This window comes from Corapipo altera, unplaced genomic scaffold, assembly GCF_003945725.1.
Source record: "Corapipo altera isolate COAL_440 unplaced genomic scaffold, ASM394572v1 61411, whole genome shotgun sequence".
NCBI classification, from domain to species: domain Eukaryota; kingdom Metazoa; phylum Chordata; class Aves; order Passeriformes; family Pipridae; genus Corapipo; species Corapipo altera.
Genome location: NW_020884875.1, coordinates 22,578,870 through 22,599,681, shown reverse-complemented (window position 1 = coordinate 22,599,681; position 20,812 = coordinate 22,578,870). Strand labels below are relative to the sequence as shown.

Genomic DNA, 20,812 nt, shown 5'->3' with positions numbered 1-20,812 from the left:
CGTCATCTGCAAACTTGCTTAGTATCCCTTCTAGTCCTGTGTCCAAGTAATTTATGAAGCTGTTGAAGAGTACAGGGTGTAGGATGGAGCCCTGTGGAACCCCACTAGTTACAGGTCACCAGTCTGGCGTTCCCTCACTATTAGCCTCTGTGACCCGTGAGCCAATTTAACGACCACTGTCCTAATCTCAAAATTTTAGCTGAGTGTACATCTGTCTACTCCTGTAAGTTGGAAACTTCTTGTAATACCCATTTTATACCAGAGGAACTGAACTACGAAGAGACTGTAAATTGGCTTAGGCCATGCAAAAAGAATAAAAAGGAAATAAAAATTGAACCCAATTTTCTCAAGAATCCCTGGGGGTGCCCCTTGAGACATTCCTCCTCTAGAGTAACTGCTTCTAATATTTGCAGATTTCGTATGTACCACTAGTTGTGAATAAAGTATTTTTTAATATGTTAAAATAAGTGCAATCTCGAGAAGTACTTTTGTTGATACAAGAAATTTATAATAGACATTGATAGCATCTTTGATTCAGAATACATGCTTGTTACTAATAAATGGCACTCCAAAGTGAGAAGTATATTTAATAATGTCACATGTTATATAAATTATTTTACTTGCAAAAAAAGTGTAGTAATTCATATATTTCCATGTCAATTTTCTTTCATCTAAATACTCCATCTTCCTTATTTTTAATTCAGGGAAGAAATTGTATCTCCAGATAGAAGGGGAGAGAGTGAAAGATACGTGGCGTGAGGGTTAAAAGAGAAGTTGTACTCAGTTATTAGTCTTTGGAGATTATACCACCTAATATAGCAGAAGTGGAGGGAATTTGAGAATACAGCCATCTATGGTAACTGGAGAAGCAGAAGCCAAAGAAAACATGAGAAAATGACAAAACTAGATCATGGAAAGGAAGTACATAGTTAAATAACTCAGAAGCATTAGATCCATATTGAAGACAAAATACATTGGGACAAGCAATTCTGAGCAATTTCACACACTCAACAAAGAAATTCTGCAGTAGGATGAAACTAAGTGCCGAGTCATATAAATCATCTAGAAGTGCAGCAGTGTCACTAACTATTGATGGTTGAATGATTCATGTTCACAGGTGTTCTTTAAACTGTTTGCTTATAATTAAACATCAATGTACTTTTTGTATAATTTTGATTGTTGATCAACTACTTTTTGTGGTTGATCTACTTAGTGTAAACTGCATTATCAGACAATACCAACATGAACTTCCCTGAAGTGTTTGAAAAATAGTTACTAGTTCCTTCTAAGAGAATTGCAAGCAGTTACTTTTGTTCACTTCATGCAATCAACAAAATTTTGAATATTATCTATTTCCACTTATTTGACCTTCTATCAATGTTATTAAGGGAAACCAAAGACAGAATTTAGTTTAATATACCACAAAAAACAAGATAGCTAAAATACATAGTAAATGTCTGCAATTTCTTTTAAAGTATAGATATTGACATGGTCTGAATTTGATTGTGGTGCCTTACATTAAAGAGTCTTATGTTTGTGAAAATCAAAAAAAATACACATAGCTGTCTAAAGTAACAACAGCAACAACAATAATGTTGTTTTCAGTCTTGCTGTTTATCTCAAATAAACTACACAGCCTAAACAGCAGACAGAATCGATAACAAATAGGCATTCCCTATGCTCATTGCAGACCTGTTTTTTCAAGCACACACCCAAGCTTTTACCCAAAAGTGGGAAAAAAGAGAAGAAAGTCATAATCTAGGGTGTCCAAAATAAACTTTTCAGGATCAGTAGCAGCAGCTGTATATCTCTTTAATAATAAATATTTTGCTTCCTAGCTCTCAGCACAGAAACCTGACTGCCATTCATGGCTAGGCTTCGCAAACGAAGATTTGAGGAGGGCTCTACCCACGTTTGTTACAAGTGTGCTGGTGGCTAAAAAGGCCAATACGAGACAGGCATGTCCAGTTGCAAAAGGCACAGCAGAGACTCCTTACGTGGTATATTCTGCAGGGCACGATTCTTTCTGCATTGTCTCTTCTCCTCCAGAGTGATCCTGCGTGCTTTCTCAAAAGCATCAGCAGCGTTATAGATGGTGTGTCTCCAGACCTCCTGATTGGAGGCCAGAGTAGACCAGTGATGCTGATCAATATGGCCAAGGCTGAGATGTTGTTTTAGGGAGTCCTTGTATCTTCTCTTCCAGGCTCCTCTCTTGCAGCAGCCAGTGGCAAGTTCACCATAAAGCAAGATCTTAGGGAGGCGGTGATCCTTCATCCTTGAGACGTGCCCTGCCCAACGCAGCTGTGTTCTCAGCAACATGGCCTCAACACTCCTGATTGCTGCTTGTTCTAGAACAGATGTGTTAGTCACATAATCTGACCAGTGGATGTTTAGGATTGTACGGAGGCAGCGTTGATGGAAGCGTTCTAGGAGTTGCAAGTGGTGGCGGTAGATGACCCAGGATTCAGATCCACATGAGAGTAGACAGCACTATGGCTCTGTAAACACTGATCTTTGTACTTTTGTTCAAGTGTTTATTTCGCCAAACTCTTTTATGAAGTTTTCCAAAAGCACTGTATGCCTTTGCTAACCTGTTGTCTATCTCTCCGTCAATCTTACCATCCGAGGAGATGAGGCTGCCTAGGTAATTAAACTGCTGGACTGATTTGAGCTCTGATTGGCAATGGTGATGTGGGGATGATGGAAGACTTCCTGAAGTGCAGGTTGATAGAGAACTTCTGTCTTCTTTAAGCTGACTTCCAGCCCAAAGAGCTCAGCAGCTTCTGCAAAGCAGGATGTTAAACGCTGCAGAGCTACTTTTGTGTGGGCAACAAGGGCGGCATCATCAGCATAAAGCAGCTCCCGGACAAGATGGTTTAAGGTCTTAGTGTGGGCCTTCAGTCGCCTTAGGTTGAAGGGGCTTCCATTGGTACACCATCAGACTGCCAACAGAACTGATTTTAATGACAAATGATTGAGGGAAGTTCACAAGACACATGAACACTACAACAAATTATCAAGTGGGGATGAAGTATGCACATTTCCTGTATGCCCTGCTGCCCATATTTTGCACTAAAATATAAGATGAATTTCTTTAATACTCTTGACCTACCTAACAGGTTTGTTTTACAGATCCAAGCTTCCTTTTGTGTGGAGTCTGTTTGCGTTCCCTGCATGGCTTGAAAGCGTTTATTCTTATGGCTCTGAAATAATAAAAGATACTATAACCAATACATGCTGAGCAATTTTTAAAAGTCAAATTCAGATGCCTAGTACTGTTTGTGTGAGACAAATTAATTTCTTCTAATATACATGTAAGCTTTGCAAGTGCATGAATAGTAGGGCAGCCTTTACCTGAAAGCTGCCTGATTCTGCTTGACTTTTATTCTTGTTGCTTATATAAACACATTTCTTCAAACAAGTATTTTTCTACTCTGTACAGACAGTCCTGTAATTTTCACAAATTTCTGATTTTGTCTGTCATATGAAATGCATTTACTGAATATCACACTGGATAGATCTCTAATTTCATACTGTAATCACAATTAGTATCTTGAAACATTTACAGGAACACAAAGCAATCATCCTGCCCTCAGTCCTAAAATTATTGATTCCTGAGCATACCATGATTTAAGAAGTCTGGATATGACTTAATTATCACATGTTGTTTCTGAGCCAGCCACATATCTTCACTGTAGTTAGTGGTCTGCAAGACAGTGCAAAAGACTTCAATTTGGTTCCCTGCTTTTGCTTACTTCACCAAACAGATATGTTCATATCTGTATAACAGCTTTCATCCTAGACTCTCTGAAGATGCACAGCAGGAAAATGTAGAGCTGTTGCCATTAGGGTGATTTTACAAAGAAGGAGGCCATGCATGAAATACCAAGAAATTTCAAATAAATTTTTCAAACTTGAGAATATTCATTATGGGAAATCTAATTTAATTTTTACTAACATTTAAGTGTTTCTAGTAATACTAAATGAATGTATAGCTCTATGTTAAGCCAAAGAGACCTTAGCATCCTCAAAAATTGTAATCCTATATAGGTCTTATAAGGTAGTTTCAGAGAACAATGCACAAGTCTTCACAGGTTTGTCAATAACTCTAGTGGCAAGGTTGTAGTTAAACCTGAATTAATATGATTTTCAGGATACAAGCTGAACAAAAGTAACAAACTATCTACAATAGGTTTCAAGAGTCATGTAAAAGCATATATTAGTTTAGCTTCTCTCCCATTTGATAACATTTGTACTGTTTTTGTAAGTGAGCTGATAATCTTTGATCAGCAGTCATGACTACTTGGCTCAGCTGTGTCTTGAAACACATGGCATGGAACAGAGGAATTTTGACAATTAGAAGGTTGATCATAATTCTAGTAACAACTTTGGTGACAGAGTAAAGCATATTTTACATCGTCTTGATAAACTGAGAGTAGCTAAGAAGGGTTCGTTTAAAAGTTGCTGGCAAAGAACAACACAGAGTAAGGTAAAAATAATAAAAAAAAAAAGTCTAAGCATCTTGGATTATTGTGTATCACAGTAATACGGATGGGGATATCCAGTTAGAGTGGAACATAAGCTGACTAGATCAGTATGATATTAAAAGGTAAATGCCATTTTCAGCTGCATTACCAAGAATATTGTACATCAAATACACTAGGTAATTACTCTATTATCTATGGATCACATAAAGCTTAAGCTAGAGAACTATTTGCAAATCAGACTAGTGAACTTGCTGGTATTTAAGGTAAGTTGAGTAGTACTCAGGAAAAAGCATTAAGAGTGCTAATAATTTTCAGAAATACAACCCATGAGAAATGCTTGAAGGCAAAGGCACTGTTGGGTCTATGGGGAAGTGGAAGCCTAAAAAGAACAGGAGAAAGGTCTTCCAGTATTCAGAAGTCTGCTGTGAAATCTGTCTAGGACAGGACAAGTAGGAATCAGTTTATTTATAGGAAAAAATATTTTTTTAGCTATTAGGAAAATCTAACATTAAAGGCAGTGAAGTACTGGAGGCTAATAAAGGCCAGTTATGGAGGTTATAGTGGGATTTTTTAGAAAACTCTAAAACAACATCTCATAGAGATGTTCCACATATACTAATCTTCTCTTAGAAGTCCTGAGACTTGATCCAGATCCAGAACTCTGCAATTCCATAAATTCAAGGTGTCATACAGACTGCACAGATCAGAATGAAGTACAGTTCAAAATGAAGTAATGTATGCTTGTCATATGCAGTGATGATGCTGGGTGGTTTGTATCTGCTGTTCACCATCACAATACCAGCTTTTCATCTAAAAGGTATGATACCAGTAACATGTAGCTATTTTATATGGATAGATTTACTTTTCCCGGTATAAGTAAATAAATTTAGAACCTACATTATTGGTCTAGCCTTTATAATAATACCGTAAAATATCTTGAAGGCTAGAGGTAAGATCATTTTGAATAAGGCAAATAGAGAGTGAAGTATTATTAGAGCTAGAAGTAGATCATTATGTATTTCTTTTGATGCCCCTCTCCTACAAAATGAGACTCTGAGCTAGTTGCACTACTGATGAATAGCATTTTCCTCTAGTTTCTGGAAAAATGTATCCATTGGTATGCTTCTACGGCAGATTTCCTGACTAAATGCCTCCCAAAACTATACATGAAGAACCAGATGTTTCTGTCTTTCCTCTGCATAAATGCGGCACTTCAATTAAAGATCATATTTCCTTTCAAATATAGAATTTATTTTATCTTCAATTTTAAAGCAATTATTTAAATTCAATTAACATCTCTTACAAAGCACTAAGAAATGCTTGTGTGTGTGTGTGTGTGTGCACGCGGCCAGTTTGTAAAAGAAATAAGAACACAAAAGAAGCTGAAGAAGTTACAAGGAAATACTTTTTGTCTTTTAAGAGAAATATCTGAAATTATTTAGAAGAGTACTTAGAGGCAGCATCCCTTTATGTATGTTTCAACCATTCTTTAAACTTCTAGGGAGAAAGAAAAAAAAAAAAAGAAACCACGTTGAAACCCTGAGCTATCCTTTATTATTAAAGCCTGAAACAGGGAATAGCAACAATGTTAGGGGAGGCACTGACAATAAAGACTGGATTCATGGACTTTCCACACTATCAAACCCATAAGACTATCTGCTAGACTATCTGAAGATTCAGCTAATTCTGCGATTATTCAGTTATAGACTACAGAATAGTAAAGCTCATATTTTAAATTTAAATATTTTATTTGCTAGTCATGTCACTGAACTGAAGATCTCACATAACTGCTGATTTTGTAACAGTTGTTATAGCTCTTATCTCACAGCTTGTGGAAGTTCTTCTTTAGTAGCAATGTATTTAGTCTGCTATCAGTGCAATACCCATTAATTGGCAGTAACAGGTCAGGCAAAAGAAACTTGACCTCATCAGAGTGATCTGTGAAACAATGTTGCCACCTTTGATTGGGATAGGTTGTAGAGCTGCTTAAAATTTAAAATTCATGCTGTCTAGATCACAAAGCCAAACAGAGTATCAACAACTTTTTTTATTTATGTGTATCAAACATAAAATGACTTTTGCATGTACACAATGTATTTGTTCGCAAAAGCCATAGGGTAGAGAATACATGCAAATGAAAACCTTTCAGAAACACCAAGAACTCAGAAATAGAGTAAAATGAAAATGTTCAGCATATACAACATAATTTGACAAAGAAAATCTCAGCTGCTACAGATTCAATGTCATATTCTATGAACAGCCCCTCTTTCTGTCGGAGTATTTCACAAAGAAGAGCTTCTTGCAGTCCTTCAAATCGTAACTTCCTTTGATTCTTCATTAGAGGCATTGCCCTGTCCTCCTCACGTCTAGCTCTATGTATATTCAGGTATATACCTCTGTTAATATCTGAACAGAGATATTCATTAATAGTACCTATAGGGTGAATGACAAAAGTCTAAATGGACTTTCACAGTAGAAAGGTTTTTGTCATCCTTGACAACAAATATACCAAAAGACTCTCCTGCCCTGTGTAATTGAAATTCAAACTAGAATTTACCAATTCTGAAAGACCCACATTTACATTTTGAATTGACTCTAAAACATTTTGAGGTTTTAAAAAGAACCATTTAGCCAACTGTTCACTATTTCCCTTATTCTACTTTTCCATAGATACACGCATGGAATAAATTCATTTTATTAATTTCATATATATATATATACACACATATATACATTTATATGTGTATACACACACACATATATATACACATATACCTGTATTCACACACACACACATATATACACATACATGCTGGTGGGGCCACAAACTTTGAGAGACTGGTGAAAGCTCAAAGACCAACCCTTTGGACGTAAAATCAAACTTGTGGGGCAGCCAAAGAACAGAAAGGAAATTCAGAGTTCTATCCGGATAGCACTATCAATTGCAAACAGTATTTGGCTTATGATCCAGTGGATGAAAAAGTACATTAAGAAGGAAACCAGGTTTTGTAAATGATATTTTAATTTTCTATTTTCTCCTGTGTCCTCAGACTTAAGGTATAAGTAGCAATGCCAGTAGCAAAGTCTACACCTTCTTTTTGCAATTTTACCTGTCCAAAATGAACGAATACAGGAAGTCTAGTAGATCTCCTCAACAAAGTTTTATACTAAAGACCAGCAAGAGTACCTGGTATTCTAACTAGATCTTTGGATGTCAGGCTTACAATCAAGCTCAAGCTCAAACAAGACCTATTAAGTATCTGCTAGTAGTTGAATAGTTGAATCCATAGCTAAGAGAGGTCCAAATCCAAAAGCTGGTCTTTTGCAGAAAGGCAAGTATCAAGCTGTCAATTCTTCTGCCTTCTTTTCTTTCTCTTGACAAGAAGGTCAATTAGTATTTTATTTTTTAAAGCAATTATTAAAAAAAATAAAAAGGAATAAAGAAGTTGTGATGCATGAGTAATCTTTATATGCCACATTATTTAAAGCCTGCTTTTATGTTCTGTACTGTACTCAGGTTAGGTTACCACATCCCTTTTAAGCCTCCATTTAAGCAAGGTGTGAATAGCAGAAAAAATAATTTTTCTAAAAGTAGGGAAGTCTTAGCAGTAATCTCTCGAGCCTGGACATGAAAGATTTTGTGACTTGCGCTGCCAATTTACATTTGACATTTTTAAGATACTGAACCACCAATCACTATTAGCTGTGACTGGGGCATTTTATTTGTTAAAACCAATTTATGAGATCAAGTTAAATGCTCATTGTAAGATACCAAGATAAAAGAAGTAAAATCTCATCAACAATTAAAGTTCAAGACTAAAGCAGTTAAACTGGATAAGAAAAAAGTTGTGCTTACAACTAACTCTCCAAGGGAATCACTTTTGACTGGAGTAATAAGGAAAACAAATGGTAAAACACTAAGAGAACTGAAAAACATTGAGATTCACTTGGGAAAAATACCCTCAAGTGTTATATGAGATAAGCTGAAACGTATTCCAGAATGCATATAGAACACTATGTGTGGTCTCTGACTAGCAATTACTAAGTTATAGAAAACAATCTTGATGGACAAAGATTGGAAGTGACAACAGAGAAAGAAGAAACTTCAATTTAGAGAGCTCTTGAATGTAAACATATGTATTCTTATTGGAGAAAGAATGATAATAAAACTGCAAATAAATCGAAAACATGTATTTTTCTTTCTTTACTACTTTAAGCAAGTTGCTGAAACTTATTGCACTATATTCCATCCATCTCTAAAGTCGGTTGAACAGTTTTGTTTCTTTGCTCCCGTTTAAAACCTTGTCGTGTCCCTTACAAAAACTGTTGTAGAACTACAAAGTAACATCTATATCTATTGCTTTTCATATATATTCTTTCAGCTGAGTTCATAAAGTACTGGAAGTACATTTGTCTTTAAGAACATCTGCTAATGCATTTGGGAAAGTTTAGGATAAATCAAACTGTGTGACAGAAACCTCAAAAAATGTTAGAAAAGATTGGGTACAGAGGATATGGTACAAAAAGAAAAAAAGATGGACATGCTGCTGACAACCTTTTTTCATCTCCAAAAATACCCATTATGACTGGGAGGACCTAGCAACATTTAAGTGCTGGACTTCAAATCACCTGCAATATTTTAGTGCAAGAGGCAAAGGAAATAATTAGCTGTTCTTATTTCACTTCTTCAATGACAAAGATACTTTTTGACTCAGAACACCTATCTATCAGTATTATTATTCGACATTGTTTCATGAACTTAATACTGAATTTTGTCAATTGTTAGCAGGAGTTAGAAAGTTGTATGTTCAGAAGTTAGGAAATGTTATGAGTGTCTATGCAACATTAATTCAGCCTTTCAATGTGATCATGTACTGTTTTCCCCCTGCAAGATCTGTCTGTATCAAGTACACAGAATGGATAATATTCCCTAAACAAAAAGGATTGCCTTGTATAATGAATGAAGCTTCTTTCCTAATACTTTCCTAATTTAAGGCTGAAAGATGTTTGATGAATGAGACAGAAAGACAGAACCACAATTAAAGCAGATGAAGCAGTTAAACTCCACCCTGGAGAGTTAGATTCCACCCCTGTACCTAAGCTCCTGTGTGAACCTGAGCAACTGACTTTTAAACAAAATGTTTTCAGTTGGTCCCTAGTTTTCCACTTCTTGTCTCAGGTTCTGGTGGTTCATAGCTAAGTTTAGGTGAACTTCTTTAGAAACAGCATCTTTGATACTCTGTCTACATCAGATCAAACTTCAAACTCTGTCAGGAAATTATAGTTTGCCAGAGAAATCATTAGACCTTTTTTTATAACAAATACTCAGATATTCTCTTCTAATTAGGTTCTTGACAATGGCTGAAGTTCTCCCAAAATTTCAGTATCTGATAGACTAACTAGCAAAAAACTCAAATAAAAATGTCTAAACAGAGGAAAAATTAAAAAGAAAAAAAAGGAAGAGTCTCTAATAGGAAGTAGGAGCCTATCTATTGTAAGTCATGCTATAAGTCATGCTATAAGCTCGCTATTGTAACTAATACTTAGAATATTGTAACTAATACTTAGAATACTTAGAATAGTTGGAATAGCAACTAAATACAAACATTCAGTATGTATATTGATGCTACAGCCATATTCCTAAATAAAATGAATAACCTGATTATGACTTCATGATGGTATTGGTCTAAAATTTTGATGGTTACTTTTGGATTGGATTCTTTGCCCCTGTACAAATTGTGGATTATGACAACAGTTTCATATTAAGGACTGGGAATAATTTCTCTATTGGAGATTCTTTCCATTGGCAAACTGTTTTTTCATTAACATTTCAACTATGCCATTCTCTAGAACTAGTGTTTTTTTCTTACCTTGCCACCCATCAGAATATGGAGGATTTCAGTTTGGTATCTTGCTATAGCCCCTCTCAGGCCTCTGGTGCACTATGTCTCACCTCTGCTCTGTTGGGCACATCCTCTGGACTGCATCACCAGGTTTGCAAAATGGGCAAAAGATACAAGTGAACCAGAAATTCCCTCTGTGAGAAGGAATATCAAGATAGCAGAGAAATACCACATTCTGGAGATAACACAATTTAGATGAATTATGCTTCCATTCTTCTCAAGTTACAGTTACTACTCTGACTCTAACTTGCAACGTCTTGGTGTTCCAGTCTGGAAAATAAAACAAACAAAAAACAGAAGAAAACTATTTTACTGTCTAACTTTGTTACACTAATGAATCTCAAACCAGAGAGTACTATTAATTCTTTATGGTGGTTATAGTTGGTTTTGAAGGAAATCTACAGTGAGAAAGTACTTGCTTTACAGATATTCCTATTTATAGACACAAGGCTGAAATTATTAGATGCTGCCTTCTTTATGAACAATATCATTAGTCTAAGAAGCAAGGAAAAGGTTAGGTTTTATTGTTACTCTCTGAAACCTTACATATGATAACCAAAATTTAAGATAAGTACACATTTTGAGAAGTCAAAAGATAGTCCTATGGCACATCATGAGTCTGTATGCTGTCTTTTCAGTGTTCATTGAACTACAAGTAAAGATATGTTGTCATTTCCTGCAACATCAATGACGTGCTGATTTCACAGTCACTACAGCACTATAAAGAAACAAAAGTCACTGTGCATGTGTATGGTATTGTATTTTAATAACAATCCTATCTTGTTAATTTTATCTCAGAATATACCACACAGTAGATAAATTTGAAAGCGAGAACTCCATAGAAATTTAAAACACTATTGCATATGTCACTGAAAACATGATTCTGAAAGATGCAAAATTTTGGAAAATAAGTGCTTAGAGCTTGTTCAATCTGAAGTCTAATGATGTTATATATTCAAATGCCACCAGTTAGTTTTTTTGCTAATGATCCTTTAAGCAGAAATGTTTTACTCCACAATGTTTATCCTGTAATCCCATACTGTCAACTCAAGACTCAGAACTCCCAACAGCCAACTTGCCTCCAGCTATTTTATCTCCTCATCAGCTTTCAAGAGGCTGTAATATATTGTCAATACAAAAGCCATGGGCTTATTGACAGGTGGAAGAAAAAAAAAAAAGAGAGGTTTAAAAATGCTGAATCAAATATCAAGCAAGATAACAAAGGAGTAGCTCCATGTGGCATTATTAGTTTCCATATAAAATCATTTAAGATTCTTTAAAAATAATGTAACTGTAATCTATTAATGATTGTGCTATACTTACAGGGTCTTTGAAATGACAAATCAGAGCTTAGATAGAAATTTTTATTGTGTGATATAAGTTACTATGACTGTAATCTACTTGTTTAGTGCATACAGAAATACATCCTTCAAATGCCTAGCCCCCGTTAAAAAAAACCCAAACACTTTTCCAGTGTTGTAAGGAAAGCTGGCTTCAAATTCAGGTCAATGGCTGTCTACCTGCTATAAGCCTTTCATTTCACAAAGCTGTAACCATTTAAAACCTTTGATTCGCTTCTGTGAAAGTGCACAGTAAAGATTAGTAAAGATTATGGGGATGGCATATCTTCACTCTAGCAGGTGACCATACCTTTTGCGAGCCAAGATTGCATGCAGCACTTTATTTTTAATCTACAACAAGCTGGCAGGACCCTTCCCTGCTTCGTGTGAGCAGAGGTGGATGTGAGGCTCTGAAGGCTTTGACCACGAGGGGGCTGTGTGAACATAATTTTTTGGCAACTTCTTGGCCCTTTCCAGTTTCAAAAGGGTAAATACGTTTTTATGTACGATAAAATGTGACTCTGAAATAATTACCAAGGTTTTTCTTATCTCTCCCTTTTGACAGAAAATGCATAAAATCATGGCTTAATTAATCTTGTGATTTTTTTTTTAGAATGACAATAAATTACTCAAAATCTTCATTGGTTAAGGTACTTGTAGAAAAAAAAATCAAAATCCTGACAAATGCAAAATCCTCTTGAATCGTTGTCTAGAGCCTGAAACACGCTCTCAAGGATCAAAACTAATCCTGATGAAGTGTGGACACTGCAAATCCTGTCCATAAGCTGATACATATTATGTCTAATGAAGGTATCTGATGAATAACCAGAAAACGATGAATTTTCCACAGAAACACAGACAACACTGAGAAATATTAAATTAGTTTTTATGAAAACCAGTTTTACATAGATATAGATAATTTAGAAATGTAGATCATTTACCCTTCTCTCTTCTGACAGCCATAGTAAACGCACAAATAACAAAGATGGCAAAATATGGTACCCTAAGGCATCATTAACAAGCTTGGGAAGTTGGTAATTCACAGGGACATGCAGTTCATTACCGGAAGAGTTTGCCATGGGTTTAGTCCATAGCAGATGCGGGAAAAATCAGGAGTGCAAATCAGCTACCTCCCATCTCCTCTCAATTTTTCTAAGTGCTAGGTCATCAAAGTGTACAGCTACAACAAAAGGGAGCAAAATCTGCTGTCTCTGTTCCACAGTGCCTGAAAAGTTCCCCTCACGTTCACTTTTTAACGGTCCGGCCGTGTTCAAACCTCGTGCATAAACCTCGTGTTTATACGGCGCCTGAGGAGGGGAGCCGGCTTTGACCGCGCTGGTGACCCTCGGCGCCTTCTCGGGCAGGGCAGGAGCCGGACGGACCGGGCTGCCGGTGCCGTAGGTGAAGCCTGACAGCTCCCTGCCACCTTCCCTCGGCCAGGCATCCTGTGCAACGCAGGTCGGCTCTGCCAGCCCCTCTACGCCGCGATTGGGGCACGGGTGGAAGAACCGCGCTTCGAATCGGTAAGGAGAGGTTTCAGAGGGGAAAGCGGGCACAGAAGGCCAGCAGTCCGGAGACGGGGCGCCGTGCGGTGCCCCAGGCAGCGCCGCGCCGGCCGGCCCGCCTACGGCCGCGGGAGGGCGCAGAGGGCCCGCCCCGCCCGTCCCCCCGCGGGAGCGGCAGCGGGAGCGGGCCAGGCGCTGTGTGCTTGCGCTGTGCCGAGCCAGGGCCGGCGCGGCGGCTGCGCTTCCACGGCGCCGCCGGGGCAGGGTTTCGCTCGGTTTGGCTCCGTGTCACACACAGATGTGACTCTTGTCTGTTCCCTGCGAACGTACAACCGTGACGGCTCACCTCCTCCCCCCCCCCCACCCCCCCCCCCCCCCCGAAAAAAAAAAAAAATCCCACCCTTTAACAAAAAATTTCCTCAGATTCCACACCGAGCAGCAGCCGCCGCCGCCGCAGCAGAGTCCCGAGAGCTGATGGAGCAATGGGTGGGAAGCGGGAAACCGGCACCACGAGCGAAAACTTTTCCTCTGCCTAACTTTTCGTTTCCTTTCTAACGCTCTCCCCGCTCCCCCTCCGGCTCCTTACCCCCTCCTTTGGGCTACGCTCCATTTTGCGCCGTCTTTCTGCCCCCTCTCAGCCCTCCCTCCAGCTTGCTTTCGCCTTGCCGCCTTCTCTCTCGCTCACTCCAGCAGCGCCTGGAGCTGATAAGGAAGAGGAGAAGCAGCGGGAGGGACCGCAGCCACTGCGAGGGGCAGGCGGGCGGAGAAGCGTGAAGGCGAAAGGGGGCAGAGGGAACGGCAGCCCGCTCTAGCCGCCCTCGCCAGCCGCCCTCGCCACGAAGTTGGCGGCGGCCGCTGGGTGTTTTTGACAGCTGGGCGCGGACGGTCTCTGCCGCGGCCCCCGCCCGGCATAGAAAGTTTGCGGGTGAGGGAGGAGGCAGATGGAGTTAGTTTTTCAACGCCCCGACTGCTCTTACCCTTTCCCTCTGCCTCCCTGCCTACCGTCCTCGCCCGAGAGCGCACAGTTAGGAGGAAGCAGCACTACCCTCTCGGACCCGCTCGAAGCCTTCCCCCGCCGCCTCCCCTTCCCCAGCCAAAGATCCCAACAACAACAAACCAACCTGTGGAGACTCTGACCCGAACCTGGGTCCCTCCTCCCATAATTTCCAGCTCTCCGCTGAAAGCTCTTTCTCTTTCTTTCTCCCTGCTGCTTGAGCTGAACTTCGGGGGCTGAAGTTTTGAAAGAGTCAGAGAGAGGGCGGGGGGGAGAGACAGACTTTCACTGCTGCTGCCGGGGTTTTTTTATTTTGGTGGTGGTGGGGGCTTGGTGGGTTTTGTTTGTTTATTTGTTTGTTTTGAGGGAGGGAAAGTAATTTTTGTTTTTTTTTAAATCTCCGATTTTAGTTTAAATCACCTGGGGGGGGGGGGGGGGGGGGGAAGGGGGGGGACGGAAAGAGAGGGGGGAAAAGAGAGAGAGTGAGGCGCTGAGAGCCCAGAGGCAAAAGGAAGGGTGCAGGCACTGCCGCTGAAAGGAGTTCGAGAGACAGGGGGTGCACTTGACAACCAGCATGCAGAGATGGTAAGAAGTTTCCAGCAGCCTTTCGTTTTCATTCTAGCCTTTACTTTGGTTTGATTTGATTAATAAATTGTGCAGTAACACAAGCAACCCTGCTCACCAACGGTGTGTTTCAGTCTTCAAATAACCAAGCAGCCGGGCAAAGGAGGAGAATAAATAAATCAGCTCTGTGCTGCGTGGATTGGGGGAAAAATGCCCAAGAGGCTGTTCTAAACTTTGAGTTTGGGGGATTGAAATGGGATGACCATATGCTTTTTACCGCCTCCTTGCCTTCACTAAATATGAGGGGCTAGCGTAAAAAAAGTGAGTATGGACGGAGGGAGAGTGGAGTGGTTGAATCGGATATACGGTGGTCTATCTGTTTTGGACACCACCTTCTGCTAGGAAATGAGTAAGGTTTGCACACAATTTAAAGGTAATCTTTGAGAGAGGAGTTGTGTGTTTGCGTGTGAAACAACGTCTGCGGCAGGGAGACAGGAGTGTAAATCCACCTTCCCTCCGAAACTCTTTTCTTTTTGTTGTGCATGTGCTTGCAGTTTGCACTTCTCCAATCAGCGATTGCTAACCGAACAGAGTTGTGCCGATGCCCTGACTGTAAAAGGGAAGGGGGACCCCCAAACCAGCTTCGAACAAGTTTTTGCTTCTTATTTCACGTGCTGTGCAAACGCCCGTCTCCTTTACAGCAGGAAGTTTGCAAAGCAGGGTTTGCGCTTTCACGACCTTTTAATTTAAAAATTAAAAATCGAAATGACCGGGGACCTCATTTTACTGAAGTCTGTTTTTCTGGGTCGTGATGTGAGGATAGGTTAGCAGCTGCGAAGGACAAGCTCGTTTAAGACTGCACTTAACGTTGCAGAATGGTAACTGTTAGCATTAACACGTGGATCAACCTTACTTAGTGATGAACAGTGACCAGCCCATATTCAATGAAGTAGTATATTTCCAGTCACTGTTTGACTACCGCTCTGCTTTCAGTCAGCTTTTGTCATCGCACTCCAGGGATGTTACAGACTTGTCTTGTATGCCTTGAATACACGCATACATATGCACACACACACACACACACACACACACACACACACGTGTGTGTCTATGTATATCCGTGTATACTTACATATGTATATGTTTATGCCTGCATACCTACATATATGTATACACAGCACTCAAACTATAGGTAGATTGTATGTCTGTGTGAATGAAGGGACTTTGCGATGGAGCGTTTGTGTTTTTGCCTTCTCTCCCTAACATGACATGTCTTGTTTCAGTGATCAAAGCCACAATTGGAGTGTAGGAGATGCAACTGTCAAATGTAGGCAACAAGGAAAAAAAAGGGGGGGGGAGGGGGAAAAAGCAGCATGTGCCCAGGACTGTGGTTTCAGTAATGCTGACAGAAATTAAAGTGGGTTTGAAAGCAGCATGCGATTTATGATGGTTCCCATTTACCCTAGAGTCAAGCTGTTGTAAAACTGATGCACAAAAGACATCATGTAGTAATCTGGTGTACCCAGGATTAAAGTGGCAATGAGTGTCTTTTTGTGTGTGTGTCTAGCTGACAGTTAAAATGGTTTGAAGCTATTTTTAAGTATGAAATCAAAGCAGGATATTACATATTTCTTTTCATAATCTGTACGTTAGCTGTATATAGCAGTCATTGAAATATTTTGTATTGTAAGGGGGCTTTTATTTTTCATTATCTTCCATTTTCCCCTCTGTATAATAACCCATCTCCTTAGATGAATTTTAAAATGGGGTAGCATTTTTTTCATAGTTTCAGAGTACAAATGTTCGCAGTTTAATTACTGAGTTCATTTCAGACAGTAATATTTAATAAACCTGATCAGCAGATCTGCACAAGAATACCAAGTTCCTGTAAAAGTATGTGGAACTTTCCTTGCCCTTAAAATTGCAGGATATTTTTAATCTGAAATTTAATGGGGCATTTGAGCTGTCTGATACACTGTATCACTGTAGTTTCATTTTAAGCTGCCCAGTATTAATGAACCATTTAGCTCTATGCATGTTCTGGTTTAAATTCCTGAAGCAAATGAATTTTAAAATTTACTGTATATTTCAAATGATTCACTTTTACCTGATCCAGATGCAGAAAATTGTAAGTGTAAATTATAAACTAATTTGTTATGAGCAAATTTTGAAACTCCTTTTAAGAGTTGGGATTCTGAAAGTGCTCCTTAAGCGCACATCTTGCACACATAATTGAAAAACCCTGCTTTGGTACATTATTTTGTAAAAAATGCAACTGTGTTGCATTTTAGGGGGGAAAAAAAGTAGATCTATGCTTTTAGTCACATTACCTTTTTACTGTTGAGGCATTTCGGAAAGACGAGTATGTGATTACAGTAAACAAAGTAAAAAAAACCATCAGAGATGACTATTCCTATATTAAAATGTGAGTGTTACGGTTTGAATTTTCTAGTGAGTTTTTGAGTTCAGTGCTTTACATAACATTTTGTCCTAATCTTGCTTGCTGTCAGAGATGTTTCATGGTTGTGCAATTGCTGCAGTCAAGAATGCCAATTTGCATTCCAGGAGTGTTATTTGATTACTTTTATCTACACAGCTTGAAGACCAGCCCAGACCTCTCATTTCATCTTGCCATGTCACGAGTCAGTGCTGTGTCCTCTTTTCAAAAATCTGCCTGATTTAGACAAGAAAGAAAACTACTTTTATGTTGCAGCCGCAGTCCCCTGCTAACTTGTCAGCAGCAGGATATGATTCACTTGGGCCCAGAAGAATGGTACAGAGATGATGGTTAGGCAGTTCAATAAGCCCATGGACAGGTAGTGTGTGACATCCCAAGAGAGCTTAAGTTAATGAAGAACAGGTCTGCTTAGTTCTTCATACTCTGACCTGGTGCTGTCCCCACAGTTTTCTCATTTGATCTTTCCCAGCAAATTGATCTTTTCTAGTACTTTTTTGCCTTCCAAGTTAGTCCTTGTGGGACTGAAATTAGCAGAGCAACTTAAGTTGGATAATACAGCTGTTCAGAAAAGAAGAAATTGGACACTAGCTTATAAAGGGGGGAGGGGAAAGTAAGCTATTCTTTCTGTTGTTACTCAGAATTCCTTTTATTTTTATTATTTCAGTTTTATTTTTAAAAGCTTCACAATAGCCATATTACTTTGGAACTTCACTTTCTTATTTAAAGTTTGTATGGATGGTCCATTGCACACCTCATTAAATGTGTATCACTTAAATAAAACAAACATGCTTGCAGCATAGACTACGGTTTTGCTTTGGTGTTTGTAAGTTGAACTTGCTTGTTAGAAATGATTTGCTAGTCTGTAATGAGGCTTTTACAGTTGTTGTAAGACATTTTAAATATCAATTGCACATGCCAACTCCATTATTTACAGCCTGCTAAATAACTGTAATTCCATACTATCCAATACTGAAATGCAATGGAGATTAAACAATAAAAGCCGTTACAAATGGTATGTGTAAATATTATGGTAGGTGAAAATACAGTCAGCAAATTACCACTGGCATTACTGGTTTTCTGGAAAACCAGCACATACAAACAAATTGGTTTTAACTAAGACACTCTGTACTTAAGATCTGGTCTCTAAATGGAACCATGGTATTAGCTGTGAGTCTTTTTTACATGATTTCGCACTTGGTAATTGGAAGGTGGAATGGAGGTGTGTATGTGTGTGTGTTTAAATACGTACATGATTAGGTTGTCAAACAATGTAAGATTTCAAACCAGAATTTGGTAAATACAGTGTAAGTTGGAAATTATTAAGAGGGTCTTTAGTATGCTGAAGAATAATAAGCTGTATTTATTTTCTGAATTTCATAGCAGATGTTCTCACATATTATCCATATCCTTTCAAGCTGTAGAATTGAAAACACTGCTGCATGGAAACAAGAACACTTATTATGTAAGGGAAATACTGCTCTCACTCTCTCTCAGTATTGCTTTTGAAAGTGGAAAGGAACTGTACAGGATCATTGGTCAGTTAAGCTCTTCTGCAGAGCTAGAGGGAGCTTCATGATTTTATTAGATATGCCATAGGCAAGAATAAAGGGGAAAAATACTCTGAATAAGGGAGGGCTGATTCCTAACTTTTTCAGGGTCAAAGATCTAGAAATTAGACTTTGAGATGTAATTATTTTGTTTTACATATATGTGTATGTCAGTGGAATTTGCAGCTGACTGAATATCTTGTGAATTTCAAACAAAACAGAAATTACCAACAGCAAAGCAATTACATTTCAAAAACATTGGATTTTATACAAAAAACAAATTTTTTTTTTTTTTTGTCTCAAAGGTGGATGTTTCTGGCAGTGTCCCTTTCCGTTTTGCACTTTGGACACTGTCACTATACTGTGACTATAATTTCTTCGCTGGATATTGTTTAATGGAAGAGCCCTGACTTTCAGTCTGCTGGTTTGCACAGAGCTTTTGATTTAATGATTTAATTTGATTTAATGTCCACTATTAGTATGTGTTAGGAAAAAAATATGCACATCTAGAAATACAAAAGGTTCCTCATAAAATACAAACCAGATAGAGTATATATGTCATTTTGGAAATGTGTGTCACTTCCTAATCTAGCCAGGAATTTGTACTTAATTTAGAGGAATAGCATTTAATATGACTTAATAAAAAGCATCTGTCTAAACCTCGTATTCTTTTTCGTTTTCATCCCACCTGAATTCTGGCATATTTGTTCTAAAAATTCATTGATCATAATTGTTGCTTAATATTTATATGGCAACTTTTGTAAGTATTACTTCGGACAAACTTATTTACCATTTAAGAAAATTATATAATCCAATGAGATCAACTACCAAATTTGTCTTCTTTATTTTTCGCACAGTAGCTCTCATTATACACCGTGCTAGTAAAACGCTTTATTTGTTGATTATTAGACTCTTAGTATATTCAGGAGTTCTGCTGTAATTTAATGTACTTTTTCGAAGAGGTTCTCTCATTTAGAATCTTTTCATAATACTCTCACCACGTATTATAAATATGTATATTTTATACTCCAGTTATATATGTAAATATTTTTTTTTCTTATTCCAGGTAAATCAAAGATTTTGAGAGAGAATTTTTTTCATCTGCAGCATCTGTTTCAGTACTTGTCTCTTGAAATATTTTATGTAAAAATAACCCACACAAATTCATTTAATAATCAGATTTGCTTCTGATTTGTTCCTTTAGAGAGTTCTTTAGAGAGTTTCTCTTTAATTTTTTTTTTAATGACTTACTGTGTACTTAAATTGCATTTTTGTAGAAAACTATGAAAAGCTAGATAAGTTTTAAAACCATGTTGGGCATTGCAATTATTTTTTAATTATAAGAACCAGAATGTTCATAATGCTGATTTGTAAGTTACAGGCCAAGAGAAATCAAAATGCCATAAGCTAACCACTAAAGAGTTTTTAAGTCACCATGATCTGGTGCACTGTCTGGAGGTTTAGGTATGTTTTTGCAGTATATTACAATTGGTTAGGTCTACTGTTCTGCTGCGTGTAAAACTGTAGAAGATAGGCCTGTTAGAAAATCTTCATCTGTGGGGAAAGTTTTAGGGGTATACAAACCATATTATTAACTGTTATCAGGTGTAAATGAAGCTGGGTGTATGTACAACACCTGTTATGCTGTCAGCTGGAATCATAATGAATCAATGTTGCATCTTTATCATATTTGTAAAATATGTGTTATTTTGAAACTTATATTTGTGTTCTTAGTCAATGCTCTTTACAGAGATGTAACAGCAAACAGAAAACATTTTTCCCTTTCTGTGACCTGACATTTGCTGAAGTGCCCCATGCTGAAATTTCTTTTCAGTATCTTTTTTTTCTTCCAAAGCCAGACATGTACCCAGACACAAAAGCCTCTGTGTATAGCAAGCTGTTTTAAATATTGTGACTTGACGATGTGCTGTCCTTTCTCTGCTTGAGCCAAGGATCTCTGCTCAGTGTCTGTGGATTACCAAGTCCCTTCTTTATTGTACCTCTTGTCAGCTAT

At 38.3% G+C, this 20,812-nt stretch overlaps 2 protein-coding genes across 5 annotated transcripts in view; one reads left to right on the top strand and one right to left on the bottom strand.

The window, feature by feature from the left end:
• The window catches only part of CNTLN (centlein), a 265,942-nt gene extending 251,940 nt beyond the window's left edge, over nucleotides 1–14,002 (bottom strand). The window contains exon 1 of the mRNA XM_027634384.1: nucleotides 13,822–14,002. Within this exon, the coding sequence (XP_027490185.1) occupies nucleotides 13,822–13,845 (24 nt within the window). The 5' untranslated portion in view covers nucleotides 13,846–14,002. The remainder of the gene's footprint in view (nucleotides 1–13,821) is intronic.
• BNC2 (basonuclin 2) overlaps nucleotides 13,189–20,812 on the top strand; it is a 332,087-nt gene continuing 324,463 nt past the window's right edge. For 2 of the 4 annotated variants that reach the window (XM_027634393.1, XM_027634396.1), the window contains exon 1: nucleotides 13,630–13,721. In XM_027634393.1, the coding sequence (XP_027490194.1) occupies nucleotides 13,710–13,721 (12 nt within the window). In that variant the 5' untranslated portion in view covers nucleotides 13,630–13,709. Of the gene's footprint in view, nucleotides 13,254–13,629; nucleotides 13,722–14,687; nucleotides 14,815–20,812 lie in introns of those variants that run through there. The other 2 variants (XM_027634395.1, XM_027634394.1) reach the window with 2 other exon arrangements.